Raw genomic sequence first — 18,745 nt, 5'->3', positions numbered from 1 at the left:
GGGAGGCCACAAGCAACGCGAGATCCCGTCCGTTCATCATTCATATCAACGGCGCTCATGCAGGAGTAGTTTTAGCAAGTGAAGTTAGTGGGAACCCTAATCGAGGCGCCATCAGCACCCTTCATTACGCCCGCTACAGTGCGCACAATTTGAGGATGGGAATCAAAAAGTCTTCTTCATAATTGTCCCGTCAAATCCTGATTAGACTGCATGAATTCGTTTGGGTAAATGCAAAGAATTTCCTCTAATGCACTCAGAGACGGCATCAGAAAAGGTAATCCAAAGGGATAGAAATCTCGTTCTGATGCGGAGCATCTTATGACATATTTATCACATAAAAATGCAAGAAAAAACACGAGATCACTCACACCATACAAAATCAACGATAGCCGCACACCAAGCGTGAGAATTGCTCCACTTGGGAACATTTGTTAAAGGGTGAATTCGATGGCTCCGTTCGGGCCTTTTACTGAAGAAAATATGCCCTAGAGGCAATAATAAAGTTGTTATTTATATTTCTTTATATCATGATAAATGTTTATTATTCATGCTAGAATTGTATTAACCGGGAACTTAGTACATGTCTGAATACATAGACAAAAACAAAGTGTCCCTAGTATGCCTCTACTTGACTAGCTCGTTAATCAAAGATGGTTAAATTTCCTAACCATAGACATGTGTTGTCATTTGATGAAGGGATCACATCATTAGAGAATGATGTGATGGACAAGACCCATCTGTTAGCTTAGCATAATGATCGTTAAGTTTTATTGCTATTGCTTTCTTCATGACTTATACATATTCCTCTGACTATGAAATTATGCAACTCCCGAATATCGGAGGAATACCTTGTGTGCTATCAAACGTCACAATGTAACTGGATGATTATAAATATGATCTACAGGTGTCTCCGAAGGTGTTTGTTGGGTTGGCATAGATCGAGATTAGGATTTGTCATTCCGAGTATCGGAGAGGAGTGTCTGGGCCCTCTCGGTAATGCACATCACTATAAGCCTTGCAAGCAATGTGACTAATGAGTTAGTTACGGGATGATGCATTACGGAATGAGTAAAGAGACTTACCGGTAACGAGATTGAATTAGGTATGATGATACCGACGATCGAATCTCGGACAAGTAACATACCGATGACAAAGGGAATAGTGTATGTTGTTATTGCGGCTTGACCGATAAAGATCTTCAGAGAATATGTAGGAACCAATATGAGCATCCAGGTTCCGCTCTTGGTTATTGACCGGAGATGTGTCTCGGTCATGTCTACATAGTTCTCGAACCCGTAGGGTCCGCACGCTTAACGTTCGATGACGATTTGTATTATGAGTTATGTGTTTTGGTGACCGAAGTTTGTTCGGAGTCCCTGATGAGATCACGGACATGGCGAGGAGTCTCGAAATGGTCGAGAGGTAAAGATTCATATATTGAAAGGTAGTATTCGGACATCGGAATGGTTTCGAGTGGTTCGGGTATTTTACCGGAGTGCCGAGGGGTTACCAGAACCCCCCGGGAAAGTATTGGGCCTACATGGGCCTTAGTGGAGAGAGAGGAGGGCCGCAAGGGGTGCCCCCCCCATGGTAGTCCGAATTGGACTAGGGGAGGGGGCGGCGCCCCCCTTTCCCCTCTCCCTCTCCATCTCCTTCCTTTTCCCCTCTAGTAAGAAAGGAAAAAGGGGGGCAAATCCTACTAGGAGTGGAGTCCTAGTAGGACTCCCCCCATGGCGCGCCCCCTTGTGGTCGGCCTCCTCCTCTCCTCCTTTATATACGGGGGCATGGGGCACCCCATGGCACATCAATTGTTCTCTTAGCCGTGTGCAGTGCCCCCTCCATAATTTACTCCTTCGGTCATAGCGTTATAGTGCTTAGGCGAAGCCCTGCGTGGATCACATCACCATCACCGTCACCACGCCGTCGTGCTGACGGAACTCTCCCTCGACCCTTTGCTGGATCAAGAGTTCGAGGGACGTCATCGAGCTGAACGTGTGCTGAACTCGGAGGTGCCGTACGTTTGGTACTAAGATCGGTTGGATCGTGAAGATGTTCGACTACATCAACCGCGTTAACCTAACGCTTCCGCTTTCGGTCTACGAGGGTACATGGACACACTCTCCCCCTCTCGTTGATATGCATCTCCTAGATAGATCTTGTGTGATCGTAGGAAAGTTTTTGAAATTGCATGCTACGTTCCCCAACATTTACTAGGTTCCAAAGCATCGAATCACGGGTTTGGATCTGGAGTTGATAAAAGTTGGTGTTCTCCCAAGATAATGATTGGCATTTCCTGAGAAAATCGGTCCAAACGTCAAGTTTGTCACTCGGATTTCATGATAGATCCTTGACGGGATCACTAGTCACCCTCTTCCAATAGAAGATTTTGAGTGTCACTAAACTTTTCCTGACAAGATTGTACTAAAAGATCCGGGACACGAAAAGTTGGATCCAAGAATCCGCCAGGATCTTTCTCTGTACACTTTCGTGGAACAATCAAAAGGCACTCGGGATACCATTCCTCGTGAGGAACCTCACTCAGATTCAACAGATTACGGGATCTAATTCCCGCAGGATCCTAGCGAATTTGGTGGCTAATGACGTGGTCATCTCCCACCGGGTAGGGCCACGAGGATCTAAACCTAGCTAAGATGGTTAGAGATGCTCTCACATTAGAAATGTTATGTTTTTTCTTTCACTCTGTTTTGCAAGGAATTTTCATCCATTCAATAAATATGTTACATTCATAAAAATAACTCGGTTACATTTTTCCTTATGAAAAATGCATGTAGAGATCTCATGCTTATATGAGAGCATCATTGAATTTCCCAGCAGATATCTCATGCACAATTCATGGTACAAGATCGTGGCAAAAAAAAAGTAAGAATAATCTTGGTACAAGAAATCAGGATGTTTCTTTCTCGATAAGTAACGAGCATGCATTTTCCTTTTCATCAGGGATGTCTTGGTACAATAACTGTGATGCGAAACTTTTTATCCAGGATAATTTGCACAACGTTGATCCACTTTTGATCTCTTTAATTTGCGTACCTTGATTTCTCCAAAATTCATGTGAAATTACCGGAGTAATCGACGAAGAGATGCATAGTAGATAGATGGAGACATGAGACCCATATGTTTCACTTTAGTTCTTGAGAGATGGCTCCTACTCTACAGGATGTGTCCTACTTGTTGGGACTCCCTTTGTCGGGTGCTGCTGTAGGTCCTTCATAGGCATCAGCTGTCCGGCGAGCAGAGATGCACAGACGTTTCATAGTTGCTTTTCCGGCTGCTACGGACTTGGACGAGGATCCTCACGGGCCTCTTTTCTCATGGTTGGGCAAGTTTTAGGTAATCATCTCGCTACACTCCACATGTCATGTTTACTTCGTTTGCATTACTAGCTAGTTGATACAATTATTTGGTTTCTATGCATATTGTCCACTTAGGATGGCCGGCTGTTCAGTTCTCAGAGCCACAGATTGATCGGTGCCTAAAGGCATATATTCACTAGTTGTTCGGCAAGACGATGTTCACGGAGAACCATGTGACCACTGTCCATATCGGTATTGCGTGAGAGATAGCAGATGCTCGTTGCCCTGGGGACATCGTGCAGAGGAGTTTCGGTTCTCCCTTGTTAGCAGCTACGTACAAAGGCTTGTGACATCGTGCAGAGGAGTTACGGTTCTCCCTTGTTAGCGGCTATGTACAAAGGCTTGTGCAACGCTTGCACTCGAAAGGCAAAAGAAAATCAGCTTTGCTTGGATGTCCACTGTTGCTGCAACTATGGTCATACGAGAGATTTCCTATTCGATGACCATGCGTCTCCATGGAGATACCTTATGGGCATGCGGACACGGAGTCTTGATCTTGCATCTCTTGAGTTGTAGAATTATTGTGGACTGAGCTAGATCTGTAGCAGTAGTATCTTTTGCACATTGACATTTGTCCACTATATATTTTAAAATTCTAATCAGTACTAGACACGGACAGATGAAAGTGGTCACAAACTTCTCCAATTCACAATACTATACGCTTTGCCAACGCCAACGCCAAAGCAATCCTCACTGCAATGTGCATCTCTGGATCGTATTCAGTTCAAATACCAGTGGAAAAACAGGTGTACTGGTGTGCTGTGTGCATTGCAAGTCTGCAAGTGCAGCCAACATCCCCAGCCGTGTGACATCCATCCATCATCGAGCAGAATTCCATTCCCCCCCTCGCTGTCTCTCTCTGTACACACTAACAGCCTAAAGAACCAATAGCACTCCTCCCATGGCGGCTAGAAAGCTTGCCGGCAAGAGCAAGTGCTACCTTTCGGGTATGGAGTCCGGCACGGAGAGCCTGTCGGAGCCGTCGTACTTGCTCTGCACGGGCGTGGTCCTCCTTGACTGCCGCTTGGTCGCCACGATCACCTCCTCCGCGCCGGGGTCCTCGGCGACGTAGAACTTGTCGACATGGTCGCTCTTGAACACCGGGTGCAGGTACGAGTCCGCCAGGTACGACTTGAGGTCGAAGTTGGGCTCCCTCGCGTGCTCCAGCGTGTCCTTCCTCATCGCCTCCTGCGCAAACCACAAACACATCTTCAGACTCTCGGCACCGAAGAGGACAAGGAGGAATCAATCCAACGGCGAAGAAAGATTAGGTGTAAACGTTACCTGCAGCGGGTTCCTCACAAACGCGGGCTTGTACCGGTGTGTGCAGTACTTGTGGAACCAAAAGGTTAATATGGGAAGAACGAGGAGAACTGGCGTCGCCTCCTCCAAACCTTTTGTGCTTAGGAGCCCAAGGAGAAGCAGCTGCGATGCGATCAAGGCTACGATTATGCGCAGATGCACGTTGGGCCAGAACTGCGCCCCACTCTCGTACCGTTGATGGTAGACATTTATGATCTGAAACAATGTAGGATCAAGCAAGGAAACCAAGCATTCAGAGAGTTCATTCAGAGGTTCATCATATTCGACCATCATCGAAACACCAAAAATCTCAGAAGTAGTAGCAAGAGCTCTTTAATTACCTGGTGGCGGTAGACAACGTATCCCAGCGCAAAGAATACCAGTATAAAAGGTAGCAAGAGCGGTGTCACTGCAGCATACACAAGACCAAGCAAGAAATATAACTGTATTCGAGGCTCAGACCAGTAAAAACAGATGCTGCCCGGATCCATTGCCTCTTCTCTGTCCTTCTCCGTCTTGACCAAGAAAAAGTTTTTCAGGTGGTATAGCACAAATGCCCTTATTCTCAATATTTCAAGAGATACACCAGCCCAACCATCAACCATTACGTATGTTATGAAAAATGTTGCCTTCATTGGTATGGCTACACCAATGATCCTTGGTATGCTGCAAAAAAAAGCAATTTAGACTCACTGGAGATAGTGATCACCATTCAATTTAAGAATGTAAATAACAGATTTTCAGATGCATGGATCAGTGCGCAATAACAAACACAAACAAAAAATTACCAACGGTAACCGGTCTGTTAAGTAAAAAAGGATCAGCAGCACCTAGCACAGGTCATTACATACAGCGATGTTCCAGCCAAGTCCATGACATAATTTCTTTGCCAATTTCAAGAAACTATATGTGTTGGGTCTAATTTAGAGAAAGTTAATGAGAATTCTAATATGTATCATGCATTAAGCGTAATTGATGTTTGTTTCTAAAACATGAGCTCTCCATAAGTCAAAGAAGATAGGCCAGCCAGGGTTAACAAACTGTAACTAAATGCAAAACCATGTTTTTTTCCCCAAAGGTGGACATTTTTCTTCCAAGAATAACATATCATGATGCAGAGCCCACAAAGTTATCACCGACACTGCTAAATCTGTTCAGGAGTCCTCCCATATTAAGGTGAAGTAAAAATATCATCACAAGAAAATGGAACACCATGCTTAGGAAAAATACGATAAAAATGCAATGGACCAACCACATATGAGCTACATGTTGCAGCAAACTTATAGGTGATGTGCTATTTATACACCTCTTACTCTAAATGCATAATTGGTAAATGTGTCTGCAAGGGACATACTCATTAGCTGACGCATGAAGGTAGGTATCAAGCTGCTCCAAAGCAGATCCTGTAACGATGCTCCCCAAAAATACATTGAAGAACAAGAATATAAAATACTTGGATGCAGTTCTTCGTTCTAGTGATGACTGTGATATTAATCCTTCAAACTGTGACATGTACATCAGTATAGTTGGAAGCACTATGAGGAAGATCTTCAGAGCAAGTCCAGGAAGAAACCCTTGGATGAATGATTTAATGGGAGGTCTGGAAAATAGTTGGCAAGCAGAAATCAGGAGGACATCAATATATATGACATCTCAACAATAAACTTCCACACTGATTCTACAGCAATGACGGAAAATCTATGGAGACGCCACGAAACTGGGGAGTAATAAACATTGTGAAACTAGACTTACGATTCAATTAAAGGTTTTAGAAATGGTAGTGCCTTCTCTATGCCTTCAAGATTTGCAAGAGTCTGTACGAATGCTATTGGAATGACATAGAAGAAGTTGAGGAAGAAAAAGGCCACGCCAATTATCAACCTCCTGACTGTGAGGGAAACAAAGGGAATAGATAGATTACTCCAGTAGACATCACGAGGTTCTGGAGCCCATTCAGTCAGCCAAAGGGTTGGGTTGCTGGTTTGTTGTGTCTGTGCACAAACAGCTGCACCCCACCGTGAACGAAAAGAAACAAAGGCTGCTGGCATAATTGACTTGGGATCCTTCATGACCTTTTTACGCTCTTCAGCTTCCTGTGTATTGTCATGTATTAGACTATGTATTCTGACAGTTAGCTGTAAACAATAGATAACCTAATAACACTTAAAAGAACAAAGGAAGATTAGAAATCTAGTCAAAACGGCAACATGCATAGACGAATAGTACAAAGGTTACATGAATACATATTTTGTAACTTACTTCCTTCCCTATCTTCTCAATCTCTGATTTGCAGTGATCAATCGCATCCACTTCAGAACCAAAACATCCAAGAAAGCCAGTCTGTAATTTAGGTCCAAAGATAGGCAAAGGAATTACAAAAACAGACCCCGAATACAATAAAAAAGCAATGAATGGGTAACTATATTTGCAGACCAACCTTAGTTGTTGGCCTTTTGGATTTTCGCTCAAGCTTGTTTTGGTAGTAATCAAGCCAATTCCGCATTTTCTTCTTCTTTTCAACCAGATCAGCAAGTTTATTTGCATTGTAAACTGTCTATTGAGCAACAAGACATAAAAGATTAGTCCCCTACAAAAATCATCTGAAGAGGTATTCAGCAAGAAAGAAATGCAATATAAGGCTTAAGCACAATAATTAGTTTAAGGAAAATCATAGTTATTATTTTTAAGTAAGTAGCTAAACAAATATCATCATATGATTCATGTCGTGCTATAGCATATCAGTACCCTGATAATTGCTTTGCGCTGCACACTTCCTTACATTTGGATTTGCAGATGATTCTTCAAATGGGAGATGTTCCAAAATTTAGTGATTACCTGATGTTTCAGATAATGATCAGGATGATTGACAAGGAAGAAATGTTCCACAAGCTCGCTCACTGATTCATCGGGATCTGGTGGTATGTTCCGTACAAGAACCTACAATAAAAATACATTGATGACTCAGAATCAAAAGAATAATCAGAGAACCATTAATCTAGATAAGATCATTCTACTGAGATCATTGCTGTATGCAGCATTCTTTTTTCTAGAAAAGGGTTCTAAACTGAGCTCATGTATAAGTTGCAGTCAGAAAGGTGCTTTTATGACAACAATTTGCCAGAAAAATCTGCTCCAGAATTTGCTTTCGAATTTTAAAATAATAGGAATATTTAAATAGTTATCAAGTTGTACAATTCCAATTTTGAAATAATAGGAATATTTAAATGTTTATCAAGTTACACAATAACAAAAAAGAAAAATCCAGTGTGTAATCCTTATAGTCCCACAACTTGCTAGTCTGCCAGCGCCTTTTGAGTTATCCAAACTTACATACAACATCCTAAACATCCCAATATACTAAATAGGAAGATTATAGGTAAATGGGTATACATACAGTGAACTGATCCGGTCGGCGTTTCTCTGAAGCAAGAAAGCGCAACCTCATAGTTGCGACTCTTTCGTACTCATTCTTAAGTACATAGCAGGTCCAAAACGTAAATACATAGGCCATAACCAAGTGAGCTATAAACCTGCACAAAAAATGGAAGCATGAGCATAATCATGAACATACAAGAATGAACGAACCTCTTAACAATTATGGGTGGAAGATTTATGTTGCGTGGCTGATATGCAACAACATGCTTTTGAGCAGAACAACTTCCTATGACTGGAATTTTTTTATATTTTTTTGACGGGCAGTTGCTAAATGCTAAGCCTGTACAGAGTGCTTGCACCTTACTAAAATGACACAAGAATGGTGCATTGCTCACCCAAATAAACACTAAGAATCCTGCAACCATAAGAAACTCATGTGCCTACGGCGCAAGCAGTATGCATATATAGATATTACTTGTGGCAAGCCAGCGCCACTATTGAATATCTACAGCTTCTATGAAACGAATCAGCAAAGCATTTTATAATCAACATAAATAAACTATTTCTGCTACATATCCCGTTGCTCACCTCTTTGATCCATGAGGTATGTTGGATATTGAAAGGTTGTCAATATCACTGTGGACTACCTTCAAATCATCTAGCGTATCATTGGTCCAGTTCACAGGGACCAGAACAGCAAAAGCAAGAATCGTAATCGGGACAAATATCTTCAGTCTGCAGTGATTAGTTAAAAGTTCGTCAGCATATAGGCATCGAAAGATTGGGCACTTGACATGAAGGATGTTATGCGCAAAATGGATAATAAATAATATAATGTACATATGCCCATCTGATGTTCCAAATACAGTGCTAAACCATATGTGATTAAAAATAATAATAATAAGGAAAAACGTTTTTGCATAACAGAAATGGGCCAGCTTATTAAAACCCACATGATATGTGTGACCCCATTAATAGACTTGAAGTACAAGTAACAACACAGGCAGAGCAGTAAAATTTGGCAACCTGTAGACATCATTCCCATGCAACATGCACGTAAAAAACACTAAATTTGGTAGTTATGCTCCAGGTTTATGCCTTAAGAGACTGAGAATGATTAAAAAGAAAGTTCTGCTGGCACCAAAAAGAATCACATCATAACCAAGTAAGAATAAACAACAAAGACAAGCGGTTGCAAAGAGCCAGCAAGAGCGCAAAGCTGCAGCAACGTACCCCGTGAGGTATATCCGTAGATAGACAACGGAATCGAGGCCGGCATGCTCGATCAACTCCTCCTCGGGCATCTTGAGAGCAGCCGGCATCCAGCTCAAGAACTTCAAGTACGACCGCACGTTCAGGTTGACATACTTGGTCACGGCGGCGCCAGCGGAGGAGGGGCTGTCCCGCATTCCCTTGAGGTACCATTTCGGGAAGAAGATCCTGTCGTTGATGGGCTGTAGCCGCAGGAAAGCGAATATCAGCAGGAAGATGGTGGCGGTCACTATGTTGAACGCCGCCCCGACGCCAATGTCTTTGATCGTAGCCATGGCTGTCCTTCAGATGACTTAATAACTTGACAGAGAACACGGCCTGCACATGCGGACCGTATGATGTTAGAATGACTGAAAGCAACCACACGATGAGCGATAATGTCACACAAACGTGATGCCACTTGTGAATGAAAAGATAAAACAAAACTGCGCCACAAATGTATGAAACCGATTGTGCACTGATTTAGTTGTACATCTACATCGCCCTGGCTGCCAGCACAGCATGACTGCGAACGGATTCGGTGCCCGAATGGACGACAAATGCCGGCCACAAATTTGGGCGGATAAACGGGCGGGCGCTCGCTGCCACATGTTGAAGCAGCAAGCAAAAGCACAAGTGACACAGCCAAAGCACCTCCAATGATGATTAGATAGCAAGCTGGTGGCTCTGGTGCATGGAAAGGAACCGGCAACGGAATCGAAAGCTGTGTCGATCAATCAAGTATCTATCTTGTGGGGCGTGTGAATTAAATCAAAGCTGATGGATGGGTTTGCGTATCAGCCGTCCCGCCGGCCACCCGGAATCGTCGGAGCGTGGTGTGTTTGACCCCGGAAAGCGAGAGAGAGGGTTTCGGGTTCAGGGGCCCGTTGCCGACTTGCATGACAGCAACGGCAGCGGAAAAGTTGGGGTATTATTATTTCCCACTATATATGTATATACTATTGGCAGCGTATCACGGGGGAATAAAATACGTGGTGCTGGTGGAGCAACTCCGGGGAAAAAGACCAAGTATTTGTCCTGTTTCTGTCTAGATTTTTGGCGAGAATAATGGAAGATGGTGGTGGCGGCGGTGCGCCCACGGAGGGGAAAATAATTCTGGCCAGCGGCGTTGCTTCGCAGCTAAGATTTCGCGAACAGAAAGATAATAAAAATATTTAAAAAAAACGTATTTATTTTGGCTCCTCTGCTTCCGAGTTCCAACAATGCGGACAGGATGACGAAATTGATGATACGCCGACCTCCAAATTTGCTGCGCGGAAGTCAACCCAGCTAGACGGGAAACGACGGGGGACAGGATCTGCGGCGGCTGGGGAGCGAATACCGGCACGTATCCCTTGTGGGCAATCGGACGAACAGTTGGGCGGCGCCGAAAGCGCTGGAGCCCTACCATCCCATCCAACCAACCGAAAGAGAGCGGAGGGCAGGTGGAAGGAGAAGAGGAAGAAGGAGGAGGAGGAGCAGACCTGGGCTGTCGATCTCCCTCGCGTCCGGGGCCGGCGGCGGCGGCGGGGTGTTCCTTTCCCCCCAAAAGCCACCGGTGTGCTCGGGGGGTAGTAGCTTCGGCTTTGCGCCTAGGGTAGGGTAGGGTAGGGTAGGGATGATCCTCCCCTGGCTCCTCTGCTTCGTTCCTTGCTTCCCCCGCAGCCTTCCTTCCGCTGGCGTGGCGGGGCAGATTGCTTGCCTTTCTCCGGCGGGTGGTCGGTTGCGTCGGCGAGCAGCCACGCCGGATTCGATGCTCTGCTTCGGATTCAAACTCTGCCCCGGTGCTACCACCACTTGTAGTATATCTACCTATCTATCTATCTGGAACTCTGCTTCCGTTCCGTTTAAAAGGGGCGGAGGGAGACGGAGGAGATGGGAAAGTGAAGGGAGACGAGAGAGGAGGGGAGCGGAAGAAGAAGATATCGATCGGAACGGATGGATTGCGGGGCGCAACGGTCACCTGGGCTGAGCCAAGCTGTGTACGCGCGGACACGCGGTTTCGCCACGGCGAGGAGAGGCGGCCAGGCCCACCCACCACCCACCACGTGGAGGGCGGCGCCTACACACGAATGGTACACGTACGATCCACGGGGTCGGGTCGGTCGACTAGCAGGCGTCGCCGTCACGGTGATTCTGGTGGGCCACGTCTCCTGCGACATCGGCTACACTACTATTTACTTTGTGAAATCACGGCAAAATTCCGAATCCTCCGTATTGTCTACTCCCTCCGTCGGGAAACTACTTGTCCAACAAATGGATGCATCCAGACATAGGGGGTGTTTGGTTCAAGACTAGAAAAAGTCACTAAAAAGTCCCTAGGAACCAAGCGGGAGGGACTTTTTCTACAGGAACCAGAAAAAGACTTTACTGGAGAGTTTTTTTTTATTAGTCTCTGGGACTAGAAAAAGTCCTAGGACTTCTAAATCAAGCACCTCCATATTCTATTTTCTAGATGATGTATCCACTCTTACTCATTTCCACAACAAGTAATTTCGTACGAGGAGGGAGCATGAAATATCTTTAAACGGGTGAACGCGCACGCTGCTATCGGGCAGAAAATTAACTGTTCGTTCGTATCAGGAAAAAACTATTTTTTTAGGGTAGACACCTCGTCGTCGACGGGAACGTCTCCTCTCACTGAAAGCGCATCGCCGAAAATCCTGAAATAAATCCAAGAATAATGCGAGCACCAGGATTTGAACCCTGGTGGGTTGGGGATGCCACTGTCCACCTAACCAACTCAACCACAGGTTGACTCACGGAACAAAACTAATTGCATGCTAACATCAGGTGGGATATTAATTGCTCGTTAGTTACATATGTACGCATGGAGAGTCCATATTTGGTATGTTATTAATTGCACGCTGAACATGTTGAGCGCTTGTCATTAGATTTGGCACTGTTTGATGTTTGAGATTTTGTTGGACCTACCTTTTTAGGTCTTTTTATATTGGTACATGTATGTAGGTTATTACAAGAAGGCACACTTCCTTAAGTTGCAAAAATTTTGTTTAGATATTTTTAGCCATCGGATTTTCGTTGGCCATCAAGTGTATACTATGTTTTTCAGTAAACCTTCTTTCTCTTCTCCTAACGAACCACCCACCATTTGGTTGATCCGATTGTCTTCGCCGCCATGGCCAGCTCATGTGCCTCGTTGTGTTGTTGCCACCCCCAACTATCCTTTTAAACCTCTCCGACCATCACATATATTTTTCCTGACGAGCCGGTGCCCACCACATGCACGAGTTAACCCTCCTTCATTTCTCCAACTGCGGCGTCACAACCCATCGTTGCTTGCAACGCCATTCCCAGCTCGGTCGTCGGGGTTAACGCTCCTCGCTCCCGCTCATCATGTCGCCCCCATTCTTCGACCTGGATTATATTATCTCCGAAATAAACTTGCGTTGATTCAAATTCCAGACAGCGTACAAATAACTAGCGCGCAGTTAAAAATATACTTCCGCTTGCTAGCGATGTAGCCCAAACTACCGCTCATCACGTCTATATAACGTCATATATATTTTGCCCAGCCGGTAGCATGCGGTCCTGGCCTCACCATTGCACGCACAGCTTGGCTTGCTGCATGTGTATATACGCCGGCTACGCATGGACCTCATGATCCTCTGCTTTCGCATAAGAGCATCTCCAGCTGTTTGTCTCTCCATGGGGTTTGAAATATCGCCGTTTGGGGACAATCGGCGTTAAAATTGACGTGGGGACGATTGGATTCCCAGCCGCCGCCCCCGGCGCCGATTTCGGCCCAATTTTGATGCAAATTTGCCCACTTTTTAGCCCACTTGCGACGCAAAATTGGCCCGCTATCGGCGCAAATTGACTAATGTCGGCCCATATTTGCCGTGCTTCGGCGCAAATTCAACAGAAGCTATTTTTTATCACATAGTTTATCATATAAAATCAATAGAAATTAAATAGTTTAACAAATAGTTCAATATAAATTATATTGTACAATTGATGGGATCGGGTCCCAACCACGTCGCAGTCACAGTGATTCAGGTGGGGCATCTCCTGCGATATCGGCTTGTGTTTGTTACAAAATCACGGCAAAATCCAAATCCTCGTTTATGATTTCTTTTTCCTTCAAACTAGTAAATGCGTATGTTACCCCTCAGAAAAAAGAAAATGCATACTTGCGATGCACGTTGATATCACATAGAAAACTAATTGTTCGTTCATATATTAGGTAAAAATTAATTGCATACTACTATTACACACATGAAGAGTCCATATTTGGTATATTATTAATTGCGCACTAAACATGTTGGGCGCTCGTCATTGGAGCAATGCATGTCGTTGGATTGACACTGTTTGATGTTTGAGATTTGTTAGATCTATCTTTTTTTTGTCTTTTTATATTGGCACATAGGTATATATAGAGAGAGGGATTAAAAGGAAGCAGACTTGTGGTTCTCAAAAAAAAAAAGGAAGCAAACTTGTATAAGTCCGCGTCTGCAAAAGTCTTGTGTAAGTCAACATTTTTGGCCGTCGGGTCTTCATCGACCATCAAGTGTATATATTGTGTTTTCATTTAACCTATTTTCCTCTCCCGATGAACCACCCATAACCCTTGGCTGATCCGCCTATCTCCATCGTTGTGGCCAGCTCATGTGCCTCGACAATCCATCCTCCCTCACAGTTGTGTTTATTAAAGTTGTGTCGAATATTGTGTACAAGTTAGGTTACAGTTAGACTCTCAGTTGTATTGTGTTTAGATAGGATATGGAGTCGTGTCCTAGTAGGACACTTGTATCCTAAATCTCTCATATATATAGCGGGGCTAGACACACGATGTAAACTATGCCAACATAATAGCATCGAAACGCAGGGAAAGCCGGCGGCGTGTGCCGGCCTCCAGGGCGACCGGGTGCAGTATTATAGCGGTGTCATGGGGAGGAGCGCCCATAGTCAGGCCCCGGGATGTAGCCATATCGGTGAACCTCGTTAACAAATCTTGATGTCATGCTCGTGTGATTGCTTGGTCCTCGAATGATCGACGGTATGCCTCGAATTTATTCTAACAGTGTTGTCGCCACCCCCAACCATCATTTTAAACCTCTTCGGCCATCCCTTTTTTTGACGAGACACTGCACCCTACACATGCATGAGTTAACCCTCTTTCATGTCTCCAACTGCGATGTCACAACTCGTTGTCGCTCGCAACATCGTTCCTGGCTCTTGCATAGTCCTGGCTCGGTCTCGTCGGGGTTAACAATCCTTGTTACGGCTCATCATGTCCTCCCCCCACCCACCCTTATTCGGCCTCTGGATGCGCTTGTATTGTCTCCAAAATAAACTTGCACTAATTCAAACTTCAAAGAACGTACAAATAACTAGGGTAAGTGCATAACGGACGGCTAAATCGTGCTAATAATGTCAAGAGAGGTCGAGGTAGACCGAACTTGATATGGAAGGAGCCCATAAAAAGAGATCTAATGGAGTAGAGTATCATCAGAGAACTAGCCATGGACAAGGGTGCGTGGAAGCTTGCTATCCATGTGCCAGAACCATGAGTTGGTTGCGAGATCTTACGGGTTTCACCTCTAGCTTACTCCAATTTGTTTGGGACTAAAGGTTTTGTTATTGTTGTACAAATAACTAGTGTGAAGTCACAAATGGAAATCTAAGGACATTATGATTTTTGGTCCGCGGAGAAAAGAGCATGTTAAGATGTTTTCTAATACGGCGGATCTCATGAGATTTGGAATGTGTTTGTCTTCAATGGATCCACGTGGATCTGTTCTTCATCTATCTGTGCTCATGTGTATGTAGGTCGAATTTTTTCATCTACGCTTCTCTTCATCGGTGGCGGTTGTTGTCCTGGTGTGCTGGTCCTTTGGCGACTTAGCACGACGACTTCCCAACTGTCCAGTACAATAAGGTTTGTCCGGCTCCGGTGAGGAGGGATGATGATGGCGGCGCGCCTTCGGCTCGTTCCATCGCATGTAGTCGTCGCTAAGTGGTCTACGAACATGGATGTAATTTTCGTTATTTCTTGTGTTTTTTCTACTGTCATGATGTTTGATGAATAGATCAAAGATTTTTCTCAAAAAAAAGAAGAAGAAGAAGAAGTTTTCTAATATGCACATATCACAAAGAAGCCTCTGCACACGGAACTAAAAATAATATACATCATGCTGCATCATTCATGATTTTAATGGACTTATCAAAACAAAAACAAAACTCCCTTCGTTTCATAATTCTGAGAAGTCAAAACTCACAAACTTTGACCAAATTTTTAGAGAAAAACATTTACTTCTTATCATTAGGTTCAAAATAAGAGGTAGTTTCATAATTTGTATATCTGGTATTGTAGATATAAACAGTTTTCTCTATAAATTTAATCAAAATTTGTAAAATGTGACTTTTCAAAAAACATATGCATGCTATAATATAGCACTTGAAATATATATTGTTGGCCCAGCCGGGAGCATGAGGTCCTGACCTCACTTGTCATCACTTGTCATCTACTAGCAGAGAAACGCTTGCTAGGTGCCAGCGAGCTTGCTGCGTGCGTACCGGATTTCCACGCCTGGATCTGATTCTCCCCTGCTCTCGCTTAAGCTCTTCGCCTCGGCCGAGCTAAAGCAGGCTGGCGAAAAGGGACACACGGTTTTGCCACGGCGGTACGTACCTCCGTCGACATACACGTCGCGCGGCTCGACTAGAAGGGGTCCTCGGATGTCACTGTCGCGGGCGGGGGTGCCAATAGTGTTTAAGCCAATTCAACGATTTCAATGCGGCGACCCATTTTGTTCGCGGCCGTCTGTTTGGGTCGGCGCGGACAGAAAAGGCGGCTCAACGTGCTGATCTAAACGGACGCGCGTTCGTTTTTCATCCGCGAGCGATCCATTCTCGGCCCATTTTTTAGCCTGATTTGCGTCGGTGTGGACACGCGACGGACGCGCGCTCGCTCGCCTACTTCTGTCCCCGGGCCTGCTCGTCTGTGGCACATTGGCCTTCCCTCCCTCCCAGCCAACAAGCAACCCTCGCCCCCGTCACCGACGCCGCCGTCCATTTTGCCGCCGCCTCCACATCCGCCCAGCAACGCCGCCCCTGCCCCCAATCGCCCGTCGCCGCCGTTTTGCCGCCCGGGAGCAAGCTGGTTCCCCGTCGCTGTTTCCCCCACCGCCCAGCCGCCCCGCGACCAAGTAGACGCCTCGCCGCCCCAGCCACAGACGACCGCACGCTCGTCGGACGCCGTCACACTCGTCGGACGCCGGCCGGGCAGCTAGCTGGTCTGTGGGCGCCGCGTCTCCCCTCGCCGGCCGTCTCCTTCTTCGACGCCCGCAAACTGTTCGACAGTTTGCCAAGGTACGAAAATGGACTCCGCCGACGAGTTCTTTTTCCACAATTTCCTTTGCGACTCCGACGATTCGTAGTCCGACGACGAGGAGGAGATATTGGCTGCCGTGTTGGTCCATCACCACCTCAACAACCAGCGGCCGTTGTTTCGTGGCTCCATTCCGGGCCACCTTCCGGCGTTGAATCGTAACCAGGAGAGCGGGCATTTCCTTCTCTGAAAGGACTACTTTGATACAACAAACCCGTTGTTCAAACATCACAAATTCCGCCGCCGGTTCCGTATGAGTAGGCATGTTTTCAACCGTATTAGAGAGGGAGTGGTCGGCTATGATGACTACTTCGAGTGCAAAGAGGATGCCGTCGGCAAGATTGGTTTCTCCTCTTATCAGAAATGCACGGTCGCCATCCGAATGCTTGCATACGAAGTGCCCAGTGATCTCATTGACGAGTACGTCTGTATGAGCGAGTCTACATGCCTAGAGTCCCTGTATAAGTTCTGTAAGGCTGTGATTGCTGTGTTTGGCCCTGAGTACTTGAGAGAGCTGACAACTGAAGATACAGCCCGTTTGTTGGCGATGAATGCAAGCAGGGGCTTCCCGGGGATGCTTGGCAGCATAGACTGCATGCACTGGGAGTGGAAGAACTGCCCTTCTGCTTGGCAAGGGCAGTATAAGGGACATGTCAGGGCTTGCACTGTCATACTAGAGGCCGTGGCGTCTCAAGATCTCTGGATCTGGCACTCTTTCTTTGGCATGGCTGGATCACACAATGATATCAACGTGCTTCAGTGCTCGCCGGTGTTTGCTAGGCTTGCCGAGGGCAACAGACCACCGGTGAACTTTACTGTCAACGGCCACACCTACGACAAAGGGCACCTACGACAAAGGGTATTATCTGGGTGACGGTATCTATCCTCGGTGGACCACTATTATCAAAACAATACCCAACCCTGTCGGAGAGAAAAGGAAAAGATTTGCCCAAGAGCAAGAGAGTGCTAGAAAGGATGTCGAGCGTGCCTTTGGTGTTTTGCAATCTTGATGGGGCATCGTTCGGTATCCTGCTAATACTTGGAGCACGCAAAAACTATGGGAGGTGATGACTGCTTGTGTGATCATGCACAATATGATCGTAGAAGACGAGCGCCTGGAACGTCTGTACGATCAAGGCTTTCAGTTTCGCGGTGAGAATGTTGTGCCTGAGCATGGAGTAGCGGCAACATTTGAGCAGTTCACTCAGTTTCATGAAGACATGCGTGATTGGGAAACTCACGTGCAACTGTAAAATGATTTGGTTGAGCATATGTGGACTCATGTTGGCAACCAATAGATGTATTCTTTTTATTCGTTTGCAAAACTATGTGAAACATTTTTATTTTTATTTGGCCTGTAAACTATATTATTTATTTGGGCGGACTATTTTGTTTGTTAAATTTTCATTTCACCATACATTGAATGCAATGCAAAATTAGGCGGCCAGCCGTCGGCGTGTTGAGCGCGCTGTCGACCCATATGAAAAACAGGGCGGACATCGGGCGGGCGACCGACCCAAATGAACAAAAAACGAACGAAATCGTCGTACGTTTGGATCGGCCCGTTGGAGTTGCTCTTCGTAGCCTACATTCAATGATGTACTATCTACAAGAGCTAATACGGCTCGTCCCTTGCCACTGACAGTTTGCAACACACTTGGATTTTCGAATTTTTGGTGACGTTACGGTTACACAATAGATGGATATTTTATTTTATTTTTAAAAAAGAGGATATCCTCGGTCTCTGCATCGGAAAGATGCATGCGGCCACTTTGTTAAATAAAGTTCAGCAAAACAAATAATCTGGTCCGCAAAGTACAGCCAGGCCGTGGTAAGCAATTCAAACAATTTTAAAAAAAATGTCTATAATCCCCCCCTTCCATGTCAGTGTCAGTATTATTATCCTCTCATATATGGTGATCGATGTAAGTGAAATGAGATGAAAAATGCTGCCTAAATTTGACCGTGAAAATTGATTTTGTAATATTACTGCCGTTATTGTTTCATCAGGTGGAATACAGCCAGGCCGCGATCTATCAAGGACTAGGATCTTATTATTATTATTTTTTAGGGTGACTAGGATCTTATT

General features: G+C 45.3%; 1 protein-coding gene across 1 annotated transcript; it reads right to left on the bottom strand.

The window, feature by feature from the left end:
* Positions 1-3,994: 3,994 nt before the first annotated feature.
* Positions 3,995-11,246, bottom strand: LOC125543377 (hyperosmolality-gated Ca2+ permeable channel 1.5). Its single transcript, XM_048706705.2, has 12 exons — positions 10,787-11,246; positions 9,285-9,641; positions 8,640-8,786; positions 8,071-8,206; positions 7,512-7,613; positions 7,114-7,230; positions 6,936-7,016; positions 6,429-6,769; positions 6,031-6,276; positions 5,018-5,342; positions 4,659-4,892; positions 3,995-4,562 (listed from the first exon to the last, which is right to left on the bottom strand). The coding sequence occupies exons 2-12, from the start codon at positions 9,596-9,598 to the stop codon at positions 4,311-4,313; spliced, it is 2,295 nt and encodes a 764-aa protein (XP_048562662.1). The 5' UTR covers positions 9,599-9,641; positions 10,787-11,246; the 3' UTR covers positions 3,995-4,310.
* Positions 11,247-18,745: the final 7,499 nt, after the last annotated feature.

This window comes from Triticum urartu, chromosome 1A, assembly GCF_056163025.1.
Source record: "Triticum urartu cultivar PI428250 chromosome 1A, HENAU_Tu73, whole genome shotgun sequence".
Lineage (NCBI taxonomy): Eukaryota > Viridiplantae > Streptophyta > Magnoliopsida > Poales > Poaceae > Triticum > Triticum urartu.
The sequence above is the reverse complement of the archived record's forward strand: the minus strand, read 5'-3'. Positions and strand labels throughout refer to the sequence as shown.

Excerpts from the sequence above, each read along its gene's own strand:
- LOC125543377 (XM_048706705.2), bottom strand. The coding sequence starts at position 9,598 with ATGGCTACGATCAAAGACATTGGCGTCGGGGCGGCGTTCAACATAGTG. Across the intron at positions 8,787-9,284 it reads CTACGGATATACCTCACGGG|ACTGAAGATATTTGTCCCGA; the intron begins GTACGTTGCTGC and ends TAATCACTGCAG. Across the intron at positions 7,231-7,511 it reads ATCATTATCTGAAACATCAG|ACAGTTTACAATGCAAATAA; the intron begins GTAATCACTAAA and ends GTTGCTCAATAG.